At 35.7% G+C, this 26,060-nt stretch overlaps 3 protein-coding genes across 5 annotated transcripts; 1 reads left to right on the forward strand and 2 right to left on the reverse strand.

Moving 5' to 3' along the window:
* Positions 1–641: 641 nt before the first annotated feature.
* faf2 (Fas associated factor family member 2) lies at positions 642–8,262 on the reverse strand. Its single transcript, XM_073820798.1, has 11 exons — positions 8,176–8,262; positions 7,290–7,358; positions 7,046–7,180; positions 6,216–6,292; positions 5,993–6,131; positions 5,738–5,823; positions 5,098–5,189; positions 4,793–4,970; positions 2,806–2,977; positions 1,719–1,862; positions 642–1,513 (listed from the first exon to the last, which is right to left on the reverse strand). Exons 1-11 carry the CDS (start codon positions 8,236–8,238, stop codon positions 1,331–1,333), a joined length of 1,338 nt encoding a protein of 445 aa, XP_073676899.1. The 5' UTR covers positions 8,239–8,262; the 3' UTR covers positions 642–1,330.
* A 418-nt stretch (positions 8,263–8,680) lies between these two features.
* On the forward strand, positions 8,681–15,918 carry higd2a (HIG1 hypoxia inducible domain family, member 2A). Its single transcript, XM_073820292.1, has 2 exons — positions 8,681–8,870; positions 15,003–15,918. The coding sequence occupies exons 1-2, from the start codon at positions 8,687–8,689 to the stop codon at positions 15,167–15,169; spliced, it is 351 nt and encodes a 116-aa protein (XP_073676393.1). The 5' UTR covers positions 8,681–8,686; the 3' UTR covers positions 15,170–15,918.
* A 2-nt stretch (positions 15,919–15,920) lies between these two features.
* Positions 15,921–25,745, reverse strand: cltb (clathrin, light chain B). Of its 3 annotated transcripts, XM_073820290.1 has the most exons (7): positions 25,683–25,745; positions 25,331–25,571; positions 24,387–24,436; positions 24,144–24,261; positions 22,637–22,748; positions 19,447–19,500; positions 15,921–17,899 (listed from the first exon to the last, which is right to left on the reverse strand). In XM_073820290.1, exons 2-7 carry the CDS (start codon positions 25,509–25,511, stop codon positions 17,728–17,730), a joined length of 687 nt encoding a protein of 228 aa, XP_073676391.1. In that variant the 5' UTR covers positions 25,512–25,571; positions 25,683–25,745; the 3' UTR covers positions 15,921–17,727. The 3 variants fall into 3 exon arrangements, with proteins under 3 accessions (XP_073676391.1, XP_073676390.1, XP_073676392.1); XM_073820289.1 differs by having other exon boundaries at positions 25,331–25,728; XM_073820291.1 differs by lacking the exon at positions 19,447–19,500 and having other exon boundaries at positions 25,331–25,728.
* Between the last annotated feature and the right edge of the window lie 315 nt (positions 25,746–26,060).

Here is a 26,060-nt window from a genome sequence, read left to right on the forward strand (position 1 = left end):
ATAAATGCAGGTTTGGTGAGCAGAAGTGACTTAAAAAACATTAAAAAAATCTTACTGTTCAAAAACTTTTGACTGGTAGTATATATACTTTATTTTATTATTTTTTTTAAATCAAACTATACTTTTATCTATAACTGATTTAAAAATGTACAGTATGATATAGTATAAATGTTCATTATAACGTTGCCTAGATTCACCTCTAGCATACAAAACAATACTTAAAAGTATATATTTAAAGTATCAGCAATTTATTGGTCATAACATAAAAAATATATTACCATATTGGCTAGATCCTATTTAAGGTTTTTTTTTTTTTTTTTTGCATTGAGACACTATCATGAATTCATATTTTCAAAATCCATCATTGCTTTGATACGGTAATATAAATCAACCAATCTGGACATGATTTATTAATTACAATTGGAATAAATGCAGTATAACAAATACTACCATAGTATATAAATACTACACATTTTTTCTACATTAAAATTTTTTTAATTGTCCTAATGGACTGAACTGTGACCCATCTTCTGACCAGCTTTATGAGATTCACCCTAATAGTTCAAACTCACATTCAAACAGAGGGGTCACTGCCTCTCTAATTACTTTATAAAATTTTACAACGAATGTTTTAAGTCATTATTTAGCACCATATTTTATTTCCACATAACTACAAAAATATTAAAAATCGCCATGGCTTCAGGTTTGTGCAGCAGGCTGCAATGCAAATGTTGGAACAAGCTTGAACCAAAACATGGTTAGTCAAACCACAACAACATTTTAAAATGTTTAATTTAGAATTGGAAAATTACATCTTTACATGACCAGACCCATCAGATGGACGACAGGCAACATAGGCATCTATGAATTACCACAGGCACACTATGGGCAGACTTGCACTATACTCTATATAGACAAAGCCACATAGAAAAGCTGTGGCCTTTAGTTTTCTTTTCTGAACTCACTTGAACCGCAAGCCGCCCATCGGATCCTTGGCCGACAACCCTCTTTTGGTCGTTAGATGAGATACATTATATGGTCGACTTTGATTTGCATTAAAAAAAGAAAAGAAAAAGATAACTCTGTTGTGGCTTCCAGGCTTGTCCTTAAATATCTAGGTCATATATTTACAGGGCCGTTCACCTTGCACTCATTTTACAGAACAAAACTTCACTGCAGGGAAGGATGGGTTATTTTTTTTTTTTTGCTTTTCGCTTTTTAAATTCAGTAAAAGGTTTATTTCAGAGCCCTCTCGTCCAGGCCATCAAACAGAAGAACAAACTGGAGGGGAGGCGGGACTTTGAGTGGTGAGCAGGGGGTTAGCTAAATGTCAATCGTCTGAGAGGTCCTGCACAAAGAGGACTTCTGACCGGCTCAGACCGGCCTCCATCAGAGTGGGGGGATTGGGCTGCTCTTCCGTCGGAAGGCAAGGCAGGACCCGGCGTGGGAAATTCGTTACTATTTGGAATTTCTCAGGGGTCTCTTTCAATGAGAACACAAAGTCGTGTATTACCTAAAAAGGAGGAAAAGAGCTTTTAGACACTGGTTTTCAATTCAAAATACATTTTATACATAAAAGACCAAGTCTTGTTTTCTCCCCAAACATCAACCCCCTATAAACAAAGAGTATCGCATGAGCCTGTTTTCTTATCTTGAACCACAGACGCTGATATTGTACTGTTATGGTACTCCACGCCGTATAAATGAAGGGTGTTTACCGTCAACGACTGGCTGAAGAGGAATCTCCGCTCCACGCGGGTATCGTTGGGCAATTTGAACACTATTTTGACACTGTCTGGGTCGTCCATGGGCGGCTCAGGAGGAAGACACTCAGACTTGCGCTCCTTCTCTTCTTCCAGTGTCTGTAATTACACAATCATTAGGAAGTCACTAAGTGTGATTAGTCATAGCTACAGATGTCAGAAATGTGTCAGCTGACTAAACAAACAGGCATCATGAACAATTACTTGTGATGTGTACTTGTGAGGTTTTTAATTAGAGACCGTATACGCAACTGTTCTTAAAAGTATGAGACTAGAACACACTTTTGTCACGGACAGTGTAATTTTAACTCGTCAAATTTATGTTGATTTAAAGGGATAGAACACCCCAAAATTTTAATTCTGTTATTAATTACCCACCCTCATTTTGTTCACAACCTGTAAGACCTTCATTCATCTTCTGAACACAAAGTAAGATATTTTTGATGACATCCAAGAGATTTCTGACCCTGCAGACCCAGAAACGTAGTAAGGACAACGATAAAATAGTGACATCAGTGGTTCAACAGTAGTTTTACAAAAGCTAAGAGAATGCATTTTGTGCACAAAGAAAACAAAAATAACGACTTTAACAGTTCTTCTCTTCGCTTGCCCCTATTAATGCAATTTCTTTGCGTACAATAACTATTCTTGTAGCTTCATAAAATTACGATTGAACCATTGATGTCACATGGACTGTTTTATAGATTTCCTTACTACCTTTCTGGGCCTTAAACATGCTAGTTTTGTTGCTGGGTCAGAAAGCTTTCAGATTTCATCAAAAATATGTGATATGTGTTCCAAAGATGAATAAAGGTCCTACGGGTTTGGAATGACATGAGGGTGAGATATTGACAATTTTCATTTTTTGGGTGAACTACCCCTTTATTCAACTACATTCAACTGTGTCATTAGCAATGTGTTACTTAAATGATTTAATTACTTATATCCTGAAATTCAATGTTATTTAAATGGTTGACAGCAATGGTAATTGTCAAATGAATTTCTAAATTTTATTTTCTTTACATAATATCAAGTCACTTACTCTTCGTCTCCTCTCTTCGGCAAGGATGCACTGGCGTGCTTTCTCCTCCTCTTGACGCTTCTGCTCTTGTTCTTCTCTTTTCTTTCGGTCTTTTTCCTGGTCTGCACGGAGGGATGCCAGGTAAGCTTCATCTTGCTGCTGCCTCAGTACCTGCGTCTGATTCCTCTCCTCCCTGGAGATAGATAGATAGACAGATCAGTCATAAGGGTCAATTTTGTATTCATGCAACTGAAAGCTGAATAAATACGCTTTGCATTGATGTATGGTTTGTTAGGATAGGACAATATTTGGCCGAGATACAACTATTTGAAAATCTGGAACCTGAGGGTGCAAATAAATAAATAAATAGAAATTTAAAAAAAAATTTAACTATTGAGAAAATCCAGTTGTCCAAATGAAGTTCTTAGCAATGCATATGTGACCCTGGACCACAAAACCAGTCTTAAGTCGCTGGGGTATATTTGTAGCATTAGCCAAAAATACATTGTATGGGTCAAAATGATTGATTTTTCTTTTATGCCAAAAATCATTAGGAAATTAAGCAAAGATCATGTTCCATGAAGATTTTTTGTAAAATTCCTACTGTAAACATATCAAAATGTAATTTTTGATTAGTAATATGCATTGTTAAGAACTTAATTTGGACAACTTTAAAGATGATTTTCTCAGCATTTTGATTTTTTTGCACCCTCAGATTCCAGATTTTCAAATAGATGTATCTCGGCCAAATATTGTCCTATCCTAACAAACCATACATCAATAGAAAGCTTATTTATTGAGCTTTCATATGATGTATACATCTCAGTTTTGTAAAATTGAACCTTATGACTGGTTTTGTGGTCCAGGGTCACATATTACTAATCAAAAATTAAGTTGATATATTTATGGTACAAAATTTGCAAAATATCCTAATTGAAAATGATCTTTACTTAATATCCTATTGATTTTTGGCATAAAAGTAAAATTGATCATTTTGACCCATACAATGTATTGTTGGCTATTGCTACTTATGACTAGGTTGGGTATCATTCCGATTCTGCTTATCGATTCGATTCAGATTCTAAATTCCTAGTTTCGCTTCCAATAGCATAAAAAAGTCAAACATTTTTATTCTGTATTTTCACAAAGCTTTCTGTTGCAGCTGAATAACATGAGCAAAATGCAGCAGCCTACAGAACACTTAAGCCAAAGAGGAACTGTTGCTTAAGGTTAAAAAAAAAATAAAAAATTAGCAACAGCATAAATAAGTACAACTGAATAAATTGAAATTGCACAGAAATTTAAATCTAAAGTTTAAAAACACTGCATACTTTTCGTAATATAGATTAATCCTCATTAAAGTTATGGAAGATATTCAGTCAAAATCAGTGAATGATTTTTTTGTTCTTAGATTAACATTAATGAGAGGCAGCACGTTTATTAGCCTGCTGTCTCTTTAAACACCAAACACAAGCTAATCAAAAATACTGTTACAGGTGTTTTATTAATCATCTGTTTACTTTATTTTCACTTTCAACAAAAAATAGATGTGTTTATGATGATATACTGATGTATTTTGTACATATTGGGCAGTAAATGTGAAAGAAGTCAGATCCGTCTCACAACCTTTTCTGCAGTAGAAATGCACAGGGCCGCTGTTCACTGTGCTTGCGCTTTAGATGTGTGTGCTGCACACAAACAGTGGGCAAGTTCTTTCCCTTCCTGCGCTTAAATCATTCGATTTTAAACTTCAAAATCATATTAAAACGCAAACACAGGAATCATTAAGCGGGACCGAAATGCACGTGTCTTATCGAATACCCAGTTCTTGGAAATTTGGAACTGGTTCTAGAATGGAACCGGTTCTCGATACCCAACCCCACTTATGACTGGTTTTGTTGTCCAGAGTCACATATAAAATATAGTTTCTTTTTAATGTTAGAATTAAATTCCTTTCCCACATCAGGGCTAATTTCAATTCCTCAGAAAGCAAACCATGTAATCTCACCTCTCTAGTCGTTCTGACATGAGATATGTCTGGTTTGCCTCCATGATGAAGGTCAGTTGGTTGATAAGATCCTCAGGCTGGATCAGGCCCTCCAGTCTCCCAACAACTGTCATTTTGCGGTCCTTCAGCATGATCATAGCCAGGAAAGGATAGGTGTTCTCCCGCAGGGCCTGAGAGACTGAACACACAGCATAAAGACAAGATAAGCTCAAACCACATTTCGTGAGATAGTGATGACACCACAACAACATTCAGAAAGGGATTAATCAGAGACTTGGAAGTGAAGTAAATGTGAAGATGGTTACCTCGGTAGCCCTCTGGCCTGCTGGTGGAACATGCCCAAAATAGCATCCTTGTGTTAATGAAGGTCAGTACCTCTTCCGAACATAACGTGGTTCTGAAAAAGATAGACAAGAGCTCTAGTTATAGAGATCAGAACTCAGCAGATGTGAATGCAAATAGAAGAGAAGAAACAAAAATAAAAATTCTGTTATTATTACTCACTCTCAAGTCGTTCCAAACCCGTAAGACCTTTGTTCATCTTTGGAATACAAATTAAGATACTTTTGATGAAATCTGAGAGCTCTCTGACCCTTCCATAGACAGCAAGGGTCCTTCCACATTCAAGGTCCAGAAAGGTACTAAGGTCATCAAAAAAATTGTCCATGTGACAGTCCTTAAAGTTGTTATTATTTTTATATTTTTTGCACATAAAAAGTATTCTCATAGCTTCATAAAATTACGGTTGAACCACTGATGTCACATGGACTATTTTGTTGATGTTCTTGGTACCTTTCTGGACCTTGAATGTGGAAGAACCCTTGCTTGTCTATGGAGGGTCAGAGAGCTCTCGGATTTCACGAGAATCTTAATTTTTGTTCTGAAGATGAACAAAGGTCTTACATTTCGAACGACATGAGGGTGAGTTAACACTTTCAAACCTACCGACAGAACTCATCTGTGTCCTGGTGATCATCTCCATGAAGATAAACTAACAAGTAGCGAAGTTCTCGCTTGGCATCATTCAGAGCCTACACGAAGAAAAAAAAAAGTTCATTAGATACACAATAAAAACCATTTATGTTTTAGTCTTCAGATGTCTGCATGATAAATGGATCAATACTTGAAAAGTTACATGGCTTAAATCTTTTATTATTCCTTTATTTTTGAGAACAGATTTTTTAATATATATTAACATACCTGACTATATGTTCCCTGGTAGAATACAGGATGTGATCGACCATATTTCTCCTCAAAACAATGAATAAAAGACATGACATCTCCAACAGGATCTGTGACACGACCCCTTGGATCTGTTCGAATGAATCTCAGGGCGAATCTGAAAAATTTGAGAGAGGAGGAAACATCATTGTAGTGTGAAATATTATCTTTATAGTCTTTATTAGATCAATTGCTTTAATACCTGAATATGTCCAGAAGTGTGTAATACGTAAACCTGAAGGGAAGCATTATCAAGTAGTAACTCCATCCTAATAAGCCCTGTAAAAGAAAAAGAACAAACATTTGTTTCCATGTTGCAATATTTGTCATAGTGCCTCTGTTTTACTAGGGTATTACCCTAAACTGTCTGAATGTTGTACCAGGTTGAAACCAAAACCTTTCCTTGGCATTTTAGTATTTACCACAACTAGATAAAAATGGTTTAATGGATTAGTTCACTTCCAGAACGAAAATTTACAGAAAATGTACTCACCTCCTTGTCATCCAAGATGTTCATGTCTTTCTTTTTTCAGTCGTTAAGAAATTATGATTATTGAGGAAAACATTTCAGGAATTTTCTCTATATAGTGGACTTCTATGATGCCTGCAAGTTCGAACTTACAAAATGCACTTTAAATGCAGCTTCAAAGGGCTCTAAATATGAAATAACCAATCGTTTCGCTAGGTAAGACCCTTCTTCCTTGGCTGGGATCATTCAGAGCCCTTTGAAGCTGCATTTAAAACTGCATGTTGGAAGTTCAAACTCGCAGGCACCATAGAAGTTCACTATATGGAGAAAATTCCTGAAACGTTTTCCTCAACAAACTATTTTTTAACGACTGAAGAAAGACAGTCATGAACATCTTGGATGACAAGGGGGTGAGTAAATGATCTGTAAGTTTTTGTTCCCAAAGTGAACCAATCCATCAAGCATTTATAATTATTGAAAACACTACTTCAAAGAAATGAGAGCTAGGAATGAAGGGGAAAAAAAAAAGAACGCATAATATAAAAACTAAAAGACCCTCTTACTCTAGGCTGTGGCCTTGAGACAATATAGCTATACACTCTGTGGTCTGTTGTGTTGACCTGTAACGGTCTGGCGGGCGGCGGGTTGAAGACACTCGGAACTCCTTCTTGCTCATTTAGTCTGTCTTGTACTGCGGCCTGTAAAAAGATTCCCATTAATTCCAATAATTATAATAAGGTTTCTAATTCAAAAGGTTAAACAATACAAGAATGAAAGGATCCATTCATCTGGTTTGCCAGCTCTCACCTCAATGTTCCAATTGTGTTGTTCTAATGTGCGCCGACATTGGTCCATTGACTCCAAGCCTGTCAGGTCCTGAATAATAACAATAAAAATCCTGTTACATTACAAAGGCTTATAAAACATGTGAGAAGTTTTGCTAATGAATGAAACATTTGGGAGACAGTGTGTTTATAAAATTCTAGATTAAGTGAGCGTTTTTGAGATCAGTCATCATTCAAGAGCACATTTCTTTTATATTACTCTGACTATGACTCAGGAGTAGATGAGGAACAAGTAAACTTCTCCAATGATGGTTGCAACCAGTTTAAAACAAGATACGAACAAAAAAAAATCCCCTAATTGCAGCAAGTTAAAAGTATTGCCAAACTGGGGGCAGATTTGCACTGTGTCTCAAAACCTAGTAAACTGTCTATCAGGATGACATTTTACACATTCTACGTAGCGATTAGCTGTTCTCTCTTTGGCTCATCAAAAAAAAAAAAACAGAATCCCGCCTAACTAGACAGCACTTTGAGCATCATAGACGCATTTGATTCTGATCAAATCTGCTGTCTAGTTAGGAAGCTCTCTAGGTTTTGAGACACAAAATGTCTCGCTGCCTAACTGACAGCTGCCATTTCAACTAAAACAAAAGACACTTGTATACACGTGAAAGTGTTCATATGGACATAAATCAATAGGACGTTATTCAGATTAAGTCTGATTAGATTAGATAAACTGAAGCTGGTCTCGGTTGAGTAAAAACTAACGATCCTAACGGCAGTTAGCTCGCTGACTGGTCATTTATACTTAAAGCAGCTGAACCGGACACCGCGAAGACTAATTTTCTGATAATTGAGTCTATAAAAGATCCAATCAGTGAGTGTTAACAAGACAATGTAATTGGCACCTGAAACTGAAGGAGTTTTTCAGTTTGAGCCTGAGATAATTCCTGTTCTTCTGGCGCCGCCATCTTACCTCGCCGAGCCCTAACAAAACGCGATGACGTTTAAAGCGTGCTGACAAGCCATACGTTAAACGTTGAACCAACGCTTCTTTCTTTTTTGCGCCGCCTGCTGCGCAGGAGTCTGTGGCGCATGTTTTACCTTCATTTGTTTTTACATAGAAAATGTTAATTTATAATATTAACAAACAATAAACAGTGTTCTTGTCATTTTTAATTAATCATTAAGTGTAGCTAGTAACTATAATTATTTAGATAGATAATCTATGTAATACAAGGAACGTTATATTGCTGGTGAAACACATTATGTATTGTGGATTCGAACCACAGTAGATATTACAAGAAAGGGTGTAACATTAAAACATATACACAATTCTGTCATGTGATGTACAGCTAGCGGAAATGCCCTGTTCTCTCTGTCTGTTTATTCCACTTCCTGTTAACCGAAGTTCTCAGCATGGCAACTGCAACGACCCCGGTTGGCCAAGATCAACCGACTAAAGCAAATTCTCCACCTGTCGTGTTTGATTTGTCTCAGCCTCCGGTTATCGAGGGCTTCTCCCCGCTGCCCAGAGCCAAGGAAGAGAATTTTAAAGACAAATTCATCAGGAAGACCAAAGAGAACCCATTCGTCCCTATAGGTGAGTTGCATAAACAGTAAACAGTGACTTACACAAGTTGCAAAACGTATTGTATGATTCACTAAAATACAGCTTCATGTGATTTTGGTTAATAACTATTAAACAACAGATAAAATGCATAGAGTGATGAATAGACTGTGTATGTATTCTTGCAATGTCATTACATGTAAACATATTACGTCATGCATTTTAGATCAAGGTGATAATCTTGCAGTGGCATATATGGCATGTTCCTTTAACCATGCAGCTGAGATTTACATTTTGCACTGACAGACGTTAAATGTGAGCTTGAATATTGTCCAACCCTGTCAAAGAAACATAGATGGGACATTCTGTGTCAAATCAACAAAATTAAAAAAACTTCCCCAACTCAAATTTTTTATTTCACTAATTTATAATATATTTTATGCAATTGTTTTGATAAAAGGAAATAAGCTACATTTGTAATTTCAACATTATTTCTTCTTCAGACATTGTTCTTTAAATAAACTAAGTATCAACTGTATGCAAAGTGACCAACATTTGGTTTTCAACCACTGAAAATGGGTAATATTCAATAATCTGGACATGGAGACTCATTGTGATCCTCATATCTCTGGGACTGAACAATGTAGGGCCTTGAAAATAAAGATTCCAGAAGAAAAGTTTATTAACAACTAGAATCCAAAATCATATTACAATATCTTTAATACTTCTTGAGTTATAGGCATGTGAACACAAAAAAATAATATTTAGACAAACCTCAGACAGGTATGCTTAATGCAGTTGACAGAAGGAAACAAGATACATCTCTAGTTTCAACATTGTTCTTCAGACATTCCTCTTTAAAAGAGAAGAAATCTATTTTTTTTGCAAACTGACCCACATTTGGTTTTTGCCAAACAATTTACTTCTGGAGCCACATTGAAATTCCAATATCTCTGGAATTGAATCTCCTAGGGCTAGACGGTGGGCCGAGGGTCCGTATCTGCTTTACTTTTCGAAATGGATGATCCCCATGGAGGGAGAACCTGGATTTGTAAAGTTGGGACGGTTGTTTTATTCTCAACGATATGAAAAGTGTTGCCACTCCCATTTATTGCACATTTTCCACGAAATCATAATGCGCGACCCGTAAATATGTGAGAGGGTGCTCGCTGCAGAGCCATATGGGAGGAGCTGGAGCTCCAGCTCCCCCTTGCTGGAGGTAATGGGTGGAGATAGACACCTAACCACACCCTAACCCTACCCCTTACCCTATCCCTAACCTTAACTCCACCCATTTGTTCACTCAGAGGTGGAGCTGGACATCAAGAGAGGTGGAGCTGGAAGCCATTTGGCTCTGCAGTGAGCAGTACTTGGAATATGCAGGCAAACGCGGTTGCCTACTATATCAGTTGAGCCAATAGCGCGGCAAGATATTGACACGGGATTATTATTAATCAATCAGATGTAGTTTATTTAGAACAGCTGTTACATGGATGATTTAGCTATCAGACACGAGGAGCAGCAGCAGCAGCGCATTGATCATCGTCAAGGACATTCTTTGTGTGATTGCAAGTATTCATTTAATTAGAATATGATATCTATATAAAATGTTTGTTTTGTACACCTGTAAGCAGGTGTGGGGCCCGCTTGGACGTGTAGAGATCATGTGCGTAAGATCTCAGAGCCCGTGTTTTAACTGGAGTTGCCTCACCATCCTCTGCCTCTACCACTAAAAGTGCAAAACAATAGATTTAGGTTCTGCACCCTTCCTCACATCACTGATTAAAGAAAAAAATCCTTCCTTCATATCTTTTTTTTCTATCTATCCTTCTTTCTAACCTTTCTATATTTCTTTCTAACCTTTATTTTTTCTTTATCTATTCTTTCTTTCGACCTATCTATCGAACTGTATTTGCTTTAACTTTCGGGCTAGGCCTTTTCAAGCCAATGTAAAAGTTTGCCAACAAATTTCGTGTAGTTTTTTTGTACTAATCTTATATTGTTACTGCAACTACACTGCACATATCTGTATATGTTGTTCATACTGTATATCTACTCTGCTCTTATATATAATATATTTAATTTATATTATTGTAAACCATACTATCTTAACTGTATACTACTGTCCATACTGCACTGTACAGTACAGGTCAAAAGTTTGGAAACATTACTATTTTTAATGTTTTTGAAAGAAGTCTCTTCTGCTCATCAAGCCTGCATATATTTGATCAAAAATACAGAAAAAAACAGTAATAGTGTGAAATATTATTACAATTTAAAATAATAGTTTTCTATTTGAATATACTTTAAAAAGTTATTTCTGTGATGCAAAGCTGAATTTTCAGCATCATTACTCCAGTCTTCAGTGTCACATGTGACATCCAGTCTATCACATGATCCTTTACAAATCATTCTAATATTCTGATTTATTATGAGTGTTGGAAACAGTTCTGCTGCCTAATATATTTGATGAATAAAAGGTTAAAAAGAACTGCATTTATTCAAAATAATAATAAAAAAAATTCTAATAATATAAATCTTTACTATCACTTTTTATCAATTTAACACATCCTTGCTGAATAAAAGTATTGATTTTATAGCAGCAGAACTGTTTCCAACTTTGATAATGAATCATATTAGAATGATTTCTAAATGATCATGTGATAATGATCCTAAAAATTCAGCTTTAAATCACAGAAATAATTTTTTAAAGTATAATAAATTGAAAATCAATCATTTTAAATTGTAATAATATATAACAATGTTACATTTTTTTCTGTAGTTTTTTTTATTAAATAAATGCAGGCTTGATGAGCAGAAGAAACTTCTTTCAAAAACATTAAAAATAGTAATGTTTCCAAACTTTAGACCTGTACTGTATGTCTAATACTGCACCGCCTGTCTATACAATATAATACCAACCTTCCTTTGCAGTTTCTTCAACTAATACTGCCTTCTCTCTTCTCCTTTGTGCTCGTTTTATCTTCGTGATATTTGTGAAATGGCTGTAGCACTCCCTGTGGTAGCCAGTGTTAGCTGGTTTGACTAACTGGTTTGTAGGTTCATGGCTTTGTAACTTGTATGCCTGTACTGCCTCTTCTGCAATGATACCTTCTCTGCCCTCAAGGTCTTTACATTTCTCCCAACTTATGTCTGTGAAGGGAATGGTGGGTCCACCACTTCCCTCAAATATATGCATACAGCACTTCATGTTTTGCCATTTCTTCCAAGTAAACATGGGTGGGAAAAAGAGTATTGTCTGTCTCGTTTTTTCATGACGTTGTGTTTCCAAGCAATACCATTGTCAAATGTGTTAAATCAGAAGGGTGTATTTATTAAAGATTACAAAGAAATGACAGGACCTCGTATGACAAAAGGTGATTACATAAAATAAAAACAGTACGTAAGGGATAATGTACAGGCAGCCGGTAGTTATCGCAGAAATAAGCCCCGACAGTGTGATCTTGTACATTATCCCGCTTATTACACGGCTTGCCACATAAGGAAAAAAACTGGACATGAATATGAATTTGAAACCTTTTATTGGCATATTTGTTTTAAATTAACATTTTTATCCTTCCGCGAAACGATATAGTACCACGTGACTAACATTCAAACTATGTACGTTAGTAAGACAATTTAAATAGATTAATGTCGAAATTTTCCATTGTTAATTGTGGTTGTCCAGTGTTTGTCACAAGATGGCGCCAAACGGTAATCTTTGTTGGCACGGAGGGATTTTAAACATACTAGTACCGGCTATGCGTTATTACTTTGGAGCGGTGATTATTTGAAAAGAACGAACCTGCAAATGTCTCAACTGACCAATCAGAATCAAGCATTCCAAAGAGCCGTGTAATAAAAATGGATAACGTTACCTCTACGTACTCATTTTGTGTCAAACTGAATATGTAGTAAAATTTAGGTAAAATAGTTCTTATCTTAAATAGCACAATCTTAAATCCTGGGCGCGAAGCGCGCCAGTGTGTTCACAAACGCGTCACCAACACCGACACTTTCCATGCACGCTATTGGATGAAGGCATCAAATACGTCATGCAGGTCGGACCCCGCAAGTAGTTGCTTGCTCTATTCGCCGGGAAAATAACCTGGAGAAAGTTACCGATATTATAGTAATGGACAAAGTGTGAGTGGCAACAATTTTTATTTACTTTGTTGAAAAGCGTAGCGGTTACATATAAAAAACTGGGTTATCCCTCACCACAGATCGTTTGAAAACACGAAATCTCCACTCGGCCCACCGTCTAGGCTTTAAGACAAAAGTTTAAGACCCATTATCTAAAAGGGTATTAAGATATCTTTAATACGTCTTGAGTTACAGGCATGCAAACTTTGGACAAAATCTTGCAAAGTGCTGTATCCCCATTTTTGAATGGTCACCATTGGCACATAATGCAACAAAGAATGCTGAAGTCAACAGATCTTACTAACAGACCTACTAATCTCTGTAAAACAACATTATGACGCTGCCATCTTTCTGAAGTCCCCTGTATTTTGACTTTCATCACTATACATGTCTATCTATCTATCTGCAGAATAAATTTTGAGCCAGGGACCTCTGGTTGAGTTGACACGGAATGACATTGATACTGATACAAATTGATACACTCGAGTTTCGTGCAAATTCTTTGTTGTGTCAGAGCCAGAAAGAAAGGGGAAAAAAAGGATGGAATACAATAAACAAAAACATTGACTGTTTTCGCTGGTCATTCAAACTAAATGCTTTGACCATAAAAACCATCTAAATCTGTTATCTGTCACTTATATTTATATACAGTACATTTTGATGCAACCGTTTTCTAGTATTAAAGGGAAAAAATATGTTGTAAGTCGAAAATAAATTAAGGTTTTTGAGGAAAACATTTGAGGATTTTTCTTCACATAGTGGACTACTGGCGATTAACGGGTTGAAGGTACAAATTGCAGTTTCAATGCAGCTTCAAAGAGCTCTACATGATTCCAGACAAGGAATGGTCTTATCTAGAGAAACATTTGGTAATTTTATAAGAAAATGTATTAAAAAATACAAATATACTATATACTTTTTAACCACGTAATCGTTAAAATGCAGTTAAAATGTATATAGATTTTTTATTTTTTAAAGAAAATAACCAATCATTTTGCTAGATAAGACCCTTATTCCTTGGCTGGGATTGTTTAGAGCCCTTTAAAGCTTCATTGAAACTGCAATTTGGAACTTCGAACCATTGGCCACCATTGAAGTCCACAATATGGAGAAAATTTCTGGAATGTTTTCCTCAAAAAACTGCTTTCCTCCTTTGCGACTGAAGGAAGAATTGGATGACATGAGGGTGAGTAAATGATCAGGAAATATTCATTCCAGTACTCAAGTGAACTTCCCCTTTAACAATTGCTGTTGTAACAATATTTTGCCAAATAAAAATTTATCAATGTCAAAAACAGTTCTGCTGCTTAATATTAATTATCATTTTTTTAGGCTTAATTACTCTTCTTGAAAAAAAAAAAAAAAAAAACACCCTACTGACCACAAACTTTTGTCACATAAAATCACATTCTTTTCTTTGCTTCTGTTGATCACTGGCTGAGTAAATTCGTAAGCATCAACGAGAATCGCAGGGCACAGTAGATTTTCCAGTAAACACACCCTTCTCTCCAGCTGTGGGGTTTGAATTTGACCTAACGTTCAAGCTGTCCAGCTGGGCTTTACTCAAAATACAAACCAATGAAAACAGAAAATATGGACTGTTACACTAGAAGAAAGATTCTATCTGAGCAAACCGCTTGATAATGAATGCTTCATGTATGGTATATGCGTAAATCTTTATATAGTATCCAACTTATTCTTCAACGTGGAAGTAAGCCTATGGGTGAGACTTCCGGGTCATTAGCCACTGTAGAGAAATAATGAAAAGAATAACAACAGGCAGTAAATGGTAAAATTGTTTGCACTATAAACCAGTGTGCTAATAATTACGATAAAACATTCAAATAATATGGTAAAACACCAATTTGCAATATCAAGCAGCAAAACAAGCTGTTTTGTACAGCTAAAAACTGCCGTACACGGATGAGACTGGAAGCCCAAACCTGTCAAATTTACAAATGGCCAAGCCCACTCTTACGTAAAGAAAATCTGTCATTTTTCTGTGGTCTTCATTCTCAGGTTGTCTGGGAACAGCAGGAGCATTGATCTACGGCCTCAGCGCCTTCAGACGAGGCAAAACTCGACAGTCCCAGCTGCTAATGAGAGCCCGTATCTTCGCTCAAGGCTTCACCGTCGTTGCTATTATAGTGGGTGTAGCTGCCACAGCGCTGAAGCCCAAGCAGTGAGGAGAAGACAGCAGACCCTCTTTGACCACACTGACAAGCGCCTTGTATGGTTGATGGCTGAAATGTAACGTGAATATGGAATGAACAGAACATTAAATGCCAATTGTTAGATTATTATTATTTTTTTTTTTACAGAAAAGGGCCCAGTGCAAGAACTTATCAACAAACACACTTATACACGCTTGTAAAGGGATAGTTCACCTCAAAATGAGAAATCTGTCATCATTTACTCACCCTCAAGTTGTGCCAAACCTGGATGAGTTTCTTTCTTCTGTTAAGCACAAAAGAAGATGTTTTGAAGAATGTCGATAACCAAACTTTTGACGATAGATGTTGACTTCCATAGTATGGAAAAAAATATTATGGAAGTCAACAGTTTGGTTACACATTGTTTAAAATATCTTTGTTTTGTGATTAACAAAAGAAAGAAACTTAACACAGGTTTGGCACAACTTGAGGGCGAGTAAGTGATTATTTTCATTTTTAGGTGAATTACCCTCTATTTAATTTATAAAGAGTCACAAAATTGTCTGGTTGACAGGCATAGTACCTGTTTTCCCATGTTGATGACCATTGCTTGAAACATTATATGGTTTTTTTTGTACCTCAGTTTTATGTATTTAGAAGGACTACTTAGGGTGCTGTGTATTGTATGGAAAGATAATGGGAATTCTTGATATAAACTTATATCTCAAAGTGTAAATGTTAGTCTCATTTTGAGAAGTCACAATAAATATTGACTGAATGCATGTTTTTTTTAAATGAATTTATTTTATTTAACATGTTATTGAATAATTATTGCATGGTCTGCATTGATACACACACATTTTCGAGTCAAATCTATAAAAGGGGGAATGAAAGATCCAACCAATTTTAAATGACAATCATTTTTACTAGATTTTTGAATTAAAACCCAAAGTTTGATTGAAACAAATAGAAGTCCAAAACATACAGATGGTTTCTTTGTCTATTAACCATCATTTGTTGTAATATGCAACTAAAGTTATCTTTAAAAGCCAACAAAAATTCAATTTTCAAACAATGTGTAACATGTATACATGTGCCATTAAGTAACAAGTAGGATTACAAATTCAAAATCTGGACTATAAAAAGCAGTATTGTTTAAATTCCAGCATTTATACGTAAAAATACAACTACCTGCATTATCTTACCGTGCTACGTTTTATTTCTAGTGGTTTTGGCAGCTTTGAAAGACAAAGGCCTACAGACAGACAGTAAAAGGCCTGTTCACACCAAGGATGGTAACTATGAAGATAGATAACGATAAAGATATAATTCTAAAAATAGGTTTCTACACTAAAGAATAGCCAATACTCAACACTAGAGCTATAACGATAAAGGCACAGAGAAACGCTATGGTTTGAAGCACTTTTCACAATGAATTTTTCCAGCTGATGAACGGTAAAAACATTGACAGCCAATCAGAATCAATCCTGCTATCCACTTTATTTTACCGCAAGAGCGGATTTGGCCATTTGTAAATGGTATGGGTCTGAAAAAGGTGGATAATGAGGATAACTGGTGTGGATGTTAATATAATTATCTTTATCATTATAGTTATTATTGGTGTCAACAGACCTTAAGTCTCACAGTGAGAAAAGGCTTAGGCACAGGATTCATTGCTGTAGACTGAGGCCACAATTACAAACTGTACACTAGAAAAGCATGTTTAAACGTATTATTATTCCCTTATGTATATAGTAACATAACAGAAAACATCAACCGCTATGTAAGCACAGGCATGTGTTTAATGTGCCATGAAGGATTTCTGTGCAGTGGTATATTAGCAGGTTAAATCTGAGTAATTCTCCTTCATCTGTGAAAGCTTTCTTCGATTTTAAGTATAAAAGACACTTTTATGGGCAACATGCACATTGAATTAAAAGCTGCACTCATAACTATTAAGTATTTGAATATTGAAAAGTGGTAATGTGTAAATTATAATAAAACAAGAACCTTAGCAAGCTCAGAAATGTAACGTCCCTCTTGGCAGTGAACAGAAATACACAAAAGCAGCTAATGCCAAACCCAGATACTGATTACAACACAACATTCAACTTAGGAAGACAAATAAATGGTAAACAAATACTATATAGGGTGAAAGATGGTAACTAAACCATGTCCGTGTGTAGAACGTAACCAAACACTTCCATTTCCTGTGTAACAAGGCAATAAGACACTTATTGGTTCCAGTGAATTAATGCTGTCTAATGGTTTGTGGGCTTTGCAAATGTCACAATTACAAAATACTTTTGGCATTTGGATACATCTGCTGCCTTTTATGTCACTTGGGATTAAGAGAAAACTTGTTTTCAAACGATTGAGGCACATTTATAACATATGGAAACGCCAAAGTCTTCTGACATTGCAAACCACCAGGGTACATAAATAGGAAATTTAAATATAGTAAAGTGTACACATTCAATGACCTTACTAAAAACAAAAAAGCTTAAATCTGTTAAAGTGTTTAGCCTCACTAACATAAAGTGCAAGAGGGAACCAGAAAGAAAGTCTAGGAGACACAAAAGGGAGTTATGTTAGCGAACCAGAGGCGTCTGTTTTAGAGAGATAAGTACGGAGCGCATCCGAGACACGTCTTTAGTCTGACGGCTGGTTTTGGGGTTGAAGTCGCAGAGACGGGCCACTTTCTCCCATTCTGTTCCAGGGCTGTCATCATCGCACTCCTTGAGGAAGGCCTCCTCTGACGCTCTACATAGACAGATAGGAAACAATCATGAGAACCACTTCATAGATGCTTAGGTAAGAGCAATCTGAGACATCAAATTAAATTAGAGATCGACCAACATTGTTTTTCACAACAAATAGTCTTAACCAGATCTAAACACACTGAATGTGAAACTGTAATAATCACAGCCAATCAGAAGAATCCTCCAGGTCCCACAAATTCTTCGGTTTTTCAGCATTTTTGTGTATTTGAACCCTTTCCAACAATGACTGTATGATTTTGAGATCCATCTTTTCACACTGAGGACAACTCACTGATGCTCCAGAAGAAAAAAAAACATGCATTAAGAGCTGGGGGATAAAAACTTTTTGAATGAAGATCAGGGTTAATTGAAGTTATTTTGTCTTCTAGGAAACATGTAAGTATCTTCTGTAGCTTCTGAAGGTCAGTACTAATTGAAAAAATATGATATTTAGGCAAAATAAGAAAAATTTACACATCTGTTCAAAAGTTTTCACCCCCAGGCTCTTATTGCATTGTGCTTTCTTCTGAAGCATCAGTGAGCATTTGAACCTTCTGTAATAGTTGCATATGAGTCCCTCAGTTGTCCTCAGTGTGAAAAGATGGATCTCAAAACCATACAGTCATTGTTGGAAAGGGTTCAAATAAACAAAAATGCTGCAAAACCAAATAATTTTTCTGAAGAGAGCAGTTTAAGTGTTCAGGACAAACAAGGGACTTATAAACAACTATCACTATAAAAAATAAAAAATAAAAAAAAACACAGCTGTGGATTATTCAGGTAACAACCTGTAACTGTTAAGTTTAAATAACTGTATTCCTCACTTGAGAATGAAAGGAAGTAGGAATGGAAGTTTTACCCCTGTTTAAAAATTAAGTAGAAAAGTGTGAATATTGTTAAAAATGTTGGTGGAACAGATCATTGGTCTATCTCTGAATGGGTAAGAAATGAAGCCTGTATGTGATTACACTACTCTTCAAAACTTTGGGGTCAGTAAGATTTTTTTTGTTAAGATATTGATACTTTTAGTAACGATGCATTCAGTTAATCAAAAGCAAGAGTAAAGACATTTATAATGTTACAAAAGATTTTTGTTTTAAATAAAAGCTGTTCTTTTAACTTACTATTCATCAGAGACTTGTAAGAAACATTTCCAAACAAATTGTAAGCAGTACAACTGTTTTTACCATTGTTAAAAATAACAAATGTTTCTAAGGCACCAAATCAGCATATTAAAAAGATTTCAGAAGGATCATAAGAAAACTCTGAAGTAATGGCTGTAAAAAAATCAGCTTTGCCATCACAGGAATAAATTACATTTTAAAATATGTTTAAATAGAAAATAGTTATTTTAAATGTAAATAATATTTCACAATATTACTGTTTTCACTGTATTTTTCAATCAATTAAATGCAGCCTTGGTGACCATAGGAGACTTTTCATTTTAAAAAATCTTACCAACCTCAAACTTTTGAATGGTTGTTTATGTAATGCAAGCAAGAAACTTGTGCAAATACATGCAGTTTAAATGATTTGCATTAAACATACACAAAGCCTATGGCATCAGAGTTGGGTTGTTTGTAGAAAGCCTTATCAGCGATCCTAATGCACAAACAGGCAGGACAAAATGAAAAGGAAGAGAAAAATGAGAGCCGGAGAGTGAAAGAGAGAGAGATACAAGTCAGTCTCACACAAGCTGCACGTGAAAAGAAGTGTTAAAGTACATCAAATATTTTTTCATGGCACCAAGAAGACTGAAGATACAACACCATAAGCTGTCTGTGACTATAGAAAATCTGTTTGATCTGTACACATTGTAAGTGCATTACTGTAAATACAATTTTTGCTTCTGAGGAATAAAGGTCATTAAAAATTGTCATCCATAGAACGTCGTGGTGGCTAAGAATTGTCAAAACAACTCAAAAAGCTAGCTACGGATGCGAAAAACGCAGAAAATTGAACTCAATCCAAATTTTTTAATGATGGACTAAATTTTTAGAGGCAGTGTATTTATTTTTTTAACGTGCAGAAATTTCAGGCAAGAATTTCGGACCTTTAGTCTACATTTTTAAAGAGCTTAACCCTTAAATGCATACCTCAGGTCTTTAGCGACCGGGGATGTCATTCACTACCCTCTCCCTTCTTCATTTTTTCAAGTTTGACATCAACTTTCTTAGTATTGCTATAGGTATAGTATAGCGTATAGGGTCGCTAGAGACCCAAGGTTTGTAATAGTGTAAGTATATTTTTCGTGTGCAAAAATGTGTAAATACCTGATGACTCAATATGTGCAATTCACTTTTATTCCTTGAGGTGGCACTGTTTGATAGATAATAATGAAGTGATGTTTCACTCATAATGATCGCAGGCATAAAACAAAAGAATATCATCAGCGAAATTGTAACTGGTTTGAAAGGCTTTACAACAGAGCAAATACTGTACGCAATAAAATATAAATGTCACTGTCATTTAGTGTTGTTTTCGTCAACGAAAATTATGACTAAATATCGTCGTCAACGAACCTTTATCACGTGACGAAAACGAGACGAAACGAAACAAATGCTGGTCATGTGAAGATGACTATAATAAAATGTATAATGCAATACCGTTGACGAATAAAAACGAGACTAAATGTGGTTTACAAAATAAAAACTAGGCGACGAAAACTAGACGAAACGAAATGTTATAACGTTAGATTGATGTGCGCATGCCCAGTAGCCAGAGCTGTATCCCTTCTAGCCTAAACCGCAGGCGACGTCACTTTCTCAAGTCACACTCGCGGCATTACTCGAAGCTTTCCAACACGTTGTACACTAATGACATCTTGTGGTCAAAGGTGGAAAACGTTTCTTTTGCGTCCCAGATGTCAAAGCGATTTTTGGATAGTTTCACATAATGAATCAATTTGTGCTACGAAAACCAATATTTTACTTACACAAATTAATTAATCTGTAAATAAACTTATAAAAGTACAAGCATGATTTGTGTAGCCATAGATGATCAAAGTAAATTAAGAATATTGTTAAATTGACTAATATTATTATTAATCAGAAGTGCTTTTGAAGCGGGAATTACTACAAAATGAACATGCACAAAACTACACGTACATATTTATTCGTATTATGATTTATTCTTAATAAAGAAGTGAATGACACTTGAAACCTGCGCAAGGTTGTTTGAATCAGAATACGAAGCAGTCACGTTTGTTAAACTTGAATGTATTTTTCTGGCATTGTCATGTGATGCTATTTTATTTATTTATTTATTTTTTTTCAATTTATGTGTGTGTACTTCTAACATGTTTGGTAGGTAAAATAAATGTTGTAATTTCAAATTACAGCATCTTCCATGTCTGGAATGGATGTATTCTTGAGCTTATAAGGTAACAATAATATAAGATAACCTTGTTTGAAATGGGTTTGGCTAAAAAAAAAAAAACTTTGGTTTCATCTATACTACTAGGTACTTATACTATATTGACTGGGTTAAATAAAAGTGCATTACTAAAAATAGACTAAAATACAATTTTCATTGACTAAAAATTGACTAAATGTCATCAGTTTTCGTCGACTAAAACTAGACTAAAATGTCATCAGTTTTCGTCGACTAAAACTAGACGAAAATAGTCATGGGTAATTCTGACTAAAATAAGACTAAAATGCTCAGACTTTTAGTCGACTAAAATTTGACTAGACTAAAAAGAGTATGAACATGACTAAAACTAATAAAAACTAAAATGACAGCTTCACACAAAGACTAGACTAAAACTAAAATTAAAACCGGCCGCCAAAAACAACACTACTGTCATTTGATGGTGGGTGTGGTGAATAAACTGCCAGCAATCAAAATATTAACTTTGAAGTCATTGAAAACCATAGTTTTGAGAATACGGTTGATATTGTGAATATAAGCCAGATGCTGAATGTACTGTGGAAGTGACGGCGATTGTAAAATCATCTGTTTAAATTGAACCAAGTTTCGAAAGGTAACGAAATATGCTTTATTTTGTTCTTCTGTAATTGTTCTTAAAATATCAAGAGAGTTTTTTTCTATTGCAGACGTTAGACATCCATCCTGGATATATAGGTCCGGATCGCTAAAGACCTGATTATGTAATAATGATTGGTAAAACATTCATGCATTTAAAGGTTAACCTGTATTGAACCAGGAACATTTCTTTATTGATTAATTATCTTGACATGTGCCTTTATATCACTCTCTGCTATAAAATGACACACACATAATTTTGTAACGTGAATAAAAGGGATGGTATACCCAATAAAAAGTTATAGCTATTTGCAATATGACACAATCAAAGTCCATGTGATTTCTATCATAAATGAAAATCATGCAAACGGCATTAGGAAAAGTCTTCAAACATGAAAAACTACAGTAAAAACTAGAGGGAATCAGATACCATGCAAGATTCTGTTGAGAAGTGTGAGAGGTGGCTGACATTAGTAACCCAGCAGTAAGACTTTATACTCCATAATGGATTAATTACATTTACTTGATGAGAGAAAATAGACATCATTCATATAAAAATATCATTTTAAAAAACAATGACTTTAAATCATCTGACAATAGTAAACAATAAAAATGGCCTATTTTAGAGTTTAGCAAATAATTTTATTAGAATGTTTCTTATATGGACTGGTGGTTCACAACTGTCTGCATCCTAATTTTTATTAACAAACATATACAGCTCAATAAAGCCTGGATGTCAGAGTGAAAATACCTGTTGTTGGCTTTATTCTTCTCCATCTGTTCATTCTGGTGTACATGCCAGTCCTCTAGTTCCTTCCGGGCCTTGTCTCTCCACACAGCCTCAGCTGCTTTAGAGGCTGCATCTGCACATCAGAAAACAGAGAAAGTTCATACACAACACAAATTGCTAGATTCTTAAAGGTGACATATAAAAAACTGACTTTTTCAGTGTTTAAGTGCTATAATCAGGTCCCCAGTGCGTCTACCAACCCAGAAAACGTGAAAAAGACAACCCAGTAACTTTATTTTGGCAAGCCTTTCTTTGTAAGCATGCGAATAAACGAGCCGCTCAGATTTGCTCCCCCGTGATGTAGAAAGGGGATCGTATTATAATTTTTCCACCTCTTAATCTGCACGTTTCCACCCACGGCTCCGTCGTTTTATTTTCCACAAGCAACAGCGGTGTACCAGTTTTAACGCTATAGCAAAAGTTTGAGTCCTAGCCTAATATAAACATGCGATTTCTTTCCCAGCTGTTTACCTTCACAGACGTACCTGACTGTTTTATGAAATTTGTGTGTTTTTAACATAAACGTGTGTGTATTTGACAGTTTAAGCGCAATAAGACATGAAAGAGAACTTAGTTTAGAACTCACATGCCATGTGACAGTCGCTTTCTGTCCGGATGTGTGCACTTAGAAAACCGTATATCAAAAGTTTAAAGTGATATGGCTTTAAAACGCATGATTTCGGTGCAATAGATATGATAATCAAAACCAAACAGATATATCCAAGGGACAAGCTGTAAAGGCTCAATTCAGGAAAAGAGGGCAGGGAGCAGCCTATGCCTATGCATGAAAACAATGTGTTTCTGCTTCCACTCAAAATGGGCATTTTTTTAGAATGATATAAATTATCTGTGAGGTATTTTGAGCATTGACACATTTTGGGGACACCTGAGACTTCTATTACGTATTGTAAAAAGGGGCATAATAGGTCTCCTTTAACTAATAAATAAACAATAATCAGGATTTATCCTCATATGTGAGAAAACAGCCCAATAAGTTTGGCTTTTTTCTCTGTGTTTAAAATTCATATTTCGGTTATAAATCAGCTACTTGAATAAAGGCTTTTAACTGTTTTTCCGTTAGAGTGTGCCTTTCTCATTTCTAACATTTTGTGTTTTACTAGCAAATAATACTATGTTGGTGTAGCATAACTTAAAGTACCTGTATTTGATTACAGCTGGTCTTTTTTTTGTCCAGAGATGAAGTGATTAGAACTGGACAAGTGATCTAAACATGTTGGCTACCATAATAAGGGACCAGCCTTTTATGGAATAAACTGGATCATTTTAAACATATCTATTAATTGACTTGTTATAAACTGAAAAAAAAAACAGCTTTCATGTTATTATGACATGCCAAATAATTGGCTTTAAATGAACTTGGCAATCTACCAGTTTACAACACACAAACACAAAAAGCACAATTTCCTATTGGTGGTTAATTATAATTATACAGGAAATAATTCAGTACCTAATTCCTCCAGCCGAGCCTTTTGTTCCTCCCTCCATTTGCGCAGGCTTTCGGGTTCTTGTCTCTGCACGTCGGCTTGGGCAATAGCTGAGTAGCTGTCATTTGTGCCGTTGGTGTCCTAATGTTACAAATGATGTAACGTTAACAACGTCCGTTCTTGGCACAGTTGCCAATTGCCTTGTAGTACATGAAAACAAACAAATACATCTAATACGACAAGGTTTGTTGTTTCACCACACTTACTTGAAACATATCTCCGTTCAAAGCAGTAGCTGGTGCTTCTCCAAAATCATCTGCACTCAAATAGAAGAAAAAAACATGGGTTTAAGCACTTGTTAGGCAACAGTTTCTACGCTACGTTGACTTTAGAAACATTACAAGCATCGCTGGAATGCAGCACACCTTGTTGGACTGTGAGTACGTAAAGACCTCTCTCACAATTTCTGGATCTAGTCAGCAGGTGGGCTGGTGTGTTCACTAAAAGCGGTTTAGTTCAGCAACCTTGATTGTCTACACTCTTTTGTTATACACAAATAGCCTCTACTAGTGTGCTTTTCCAGTTTGCTTGCTTGTCTTAACTTGATAGAGTGACAGGTGTGACTTTAACTTCAGCATTAAAGCTGAATATGTACTGAAAAACGTTCACTTAATTCACTTAATAACAGTAAACTATCCAAATATGTATCTTGATGTCTTGATGGTTGTCAATCATAATTAATTTCTCTTTACCACTTGTGACGATTATGATTGTACATCTTTTTACACACAATTCACATTACAGCATCTTTGCTATATTGCTATGTTATTATAAGTAATAACGATTTATATTAGCAAACAACAAATACGGTGTAATTATGTTTTGATGTATCGTGGGATTCTTAAAACTACTTGTAAATGGTACGACAATTTCATTACTGCCACAGTACTGTTTGTAAGGTATTGTTAAAATCCATGGTACTTGTTTTGGTAAGTGATATGGCACTCACTTAGTACCATATGTATGCACCATGGTATTTACTCCATGACTATCATAGTCCATGTCGAAAAATAGTATTGCTGGTGTTTATATTTAAGAAAGACACTGTAGTAAGATATTACATTAACTCTACAAGAAATAAAATCTTGAATAATCCTATTATAATAACAATGACTAAGTGTAAGCAAGCAGGCCGGTGTGACACATTCACCTCCGAACGACGTGTACGTGTTCGCGGGCGGAGATCCGCCGTCCTCCAGCGCGCCGAACCCGGCGCTGTCATTCTCGATCACGGCGATTTCATTCTCCTGCTGGGCCAGGAACGCCGCGGCCGGATCTTCTTCTGTATGAACTCCGTTGTCGGGGGCGGAAAAGCCAAAGTCGTCAGCCATGTTTAACAAAGTAACACCGGCTTCCGTAAAGCTGCACTAAAACCCTCCAGCTGTTTTGTTCTTCAAGCAAGTTAGGAGTGTTTAAAGAAAAAAAAAATATCTTACGTTAGTTGTTAAAGGTCAGACATAAAAAGATTTAAGCGTTGTAAAAGTATATAAAATATTTTTTACTTTTTTATGGCAGCAGGTTGGCTATGAGTTGAATGACACGCAGCTCTTGTTGGGAGTGCTGGGAAATTTTCGGTAGCCTAACAATAATGTTGCAGTAACAGTAGATTTGTGGTGTTTTGTCTCCATCTACTGGAGACAGTATGTTAAGACTTCAACCCTGCATCAAGGTATTTGGTTTAATGCCATAGTTCATAGTGTGATGTGATTGTTTTCTTTTTCATCGTTAAAAGTGTTTATGAAACTTACTGGTTATAAAAAAATGATCTTTAAGCACATTTGCAAATCATTTCCGACATAGAGTTGGACAATTGTATGACTGTTATAGTTATGCATGCTTTGACTTACTGAGACTTTCTTAAGGAGCTTGAAATTTTGAGA

This window comes from Garra rufa, chromosome 16, assembly GCF_049309525.1.
Source record: "Garra rufa chromosome 16, GarRuf1.0, whole genome shotgun sequence".
Lineage (NCBI taxonomy): Eukaryota > Metazoa > Chordata > Actinopteri > Cypriniformes > Cyprinidae > Garra > Garra rufa.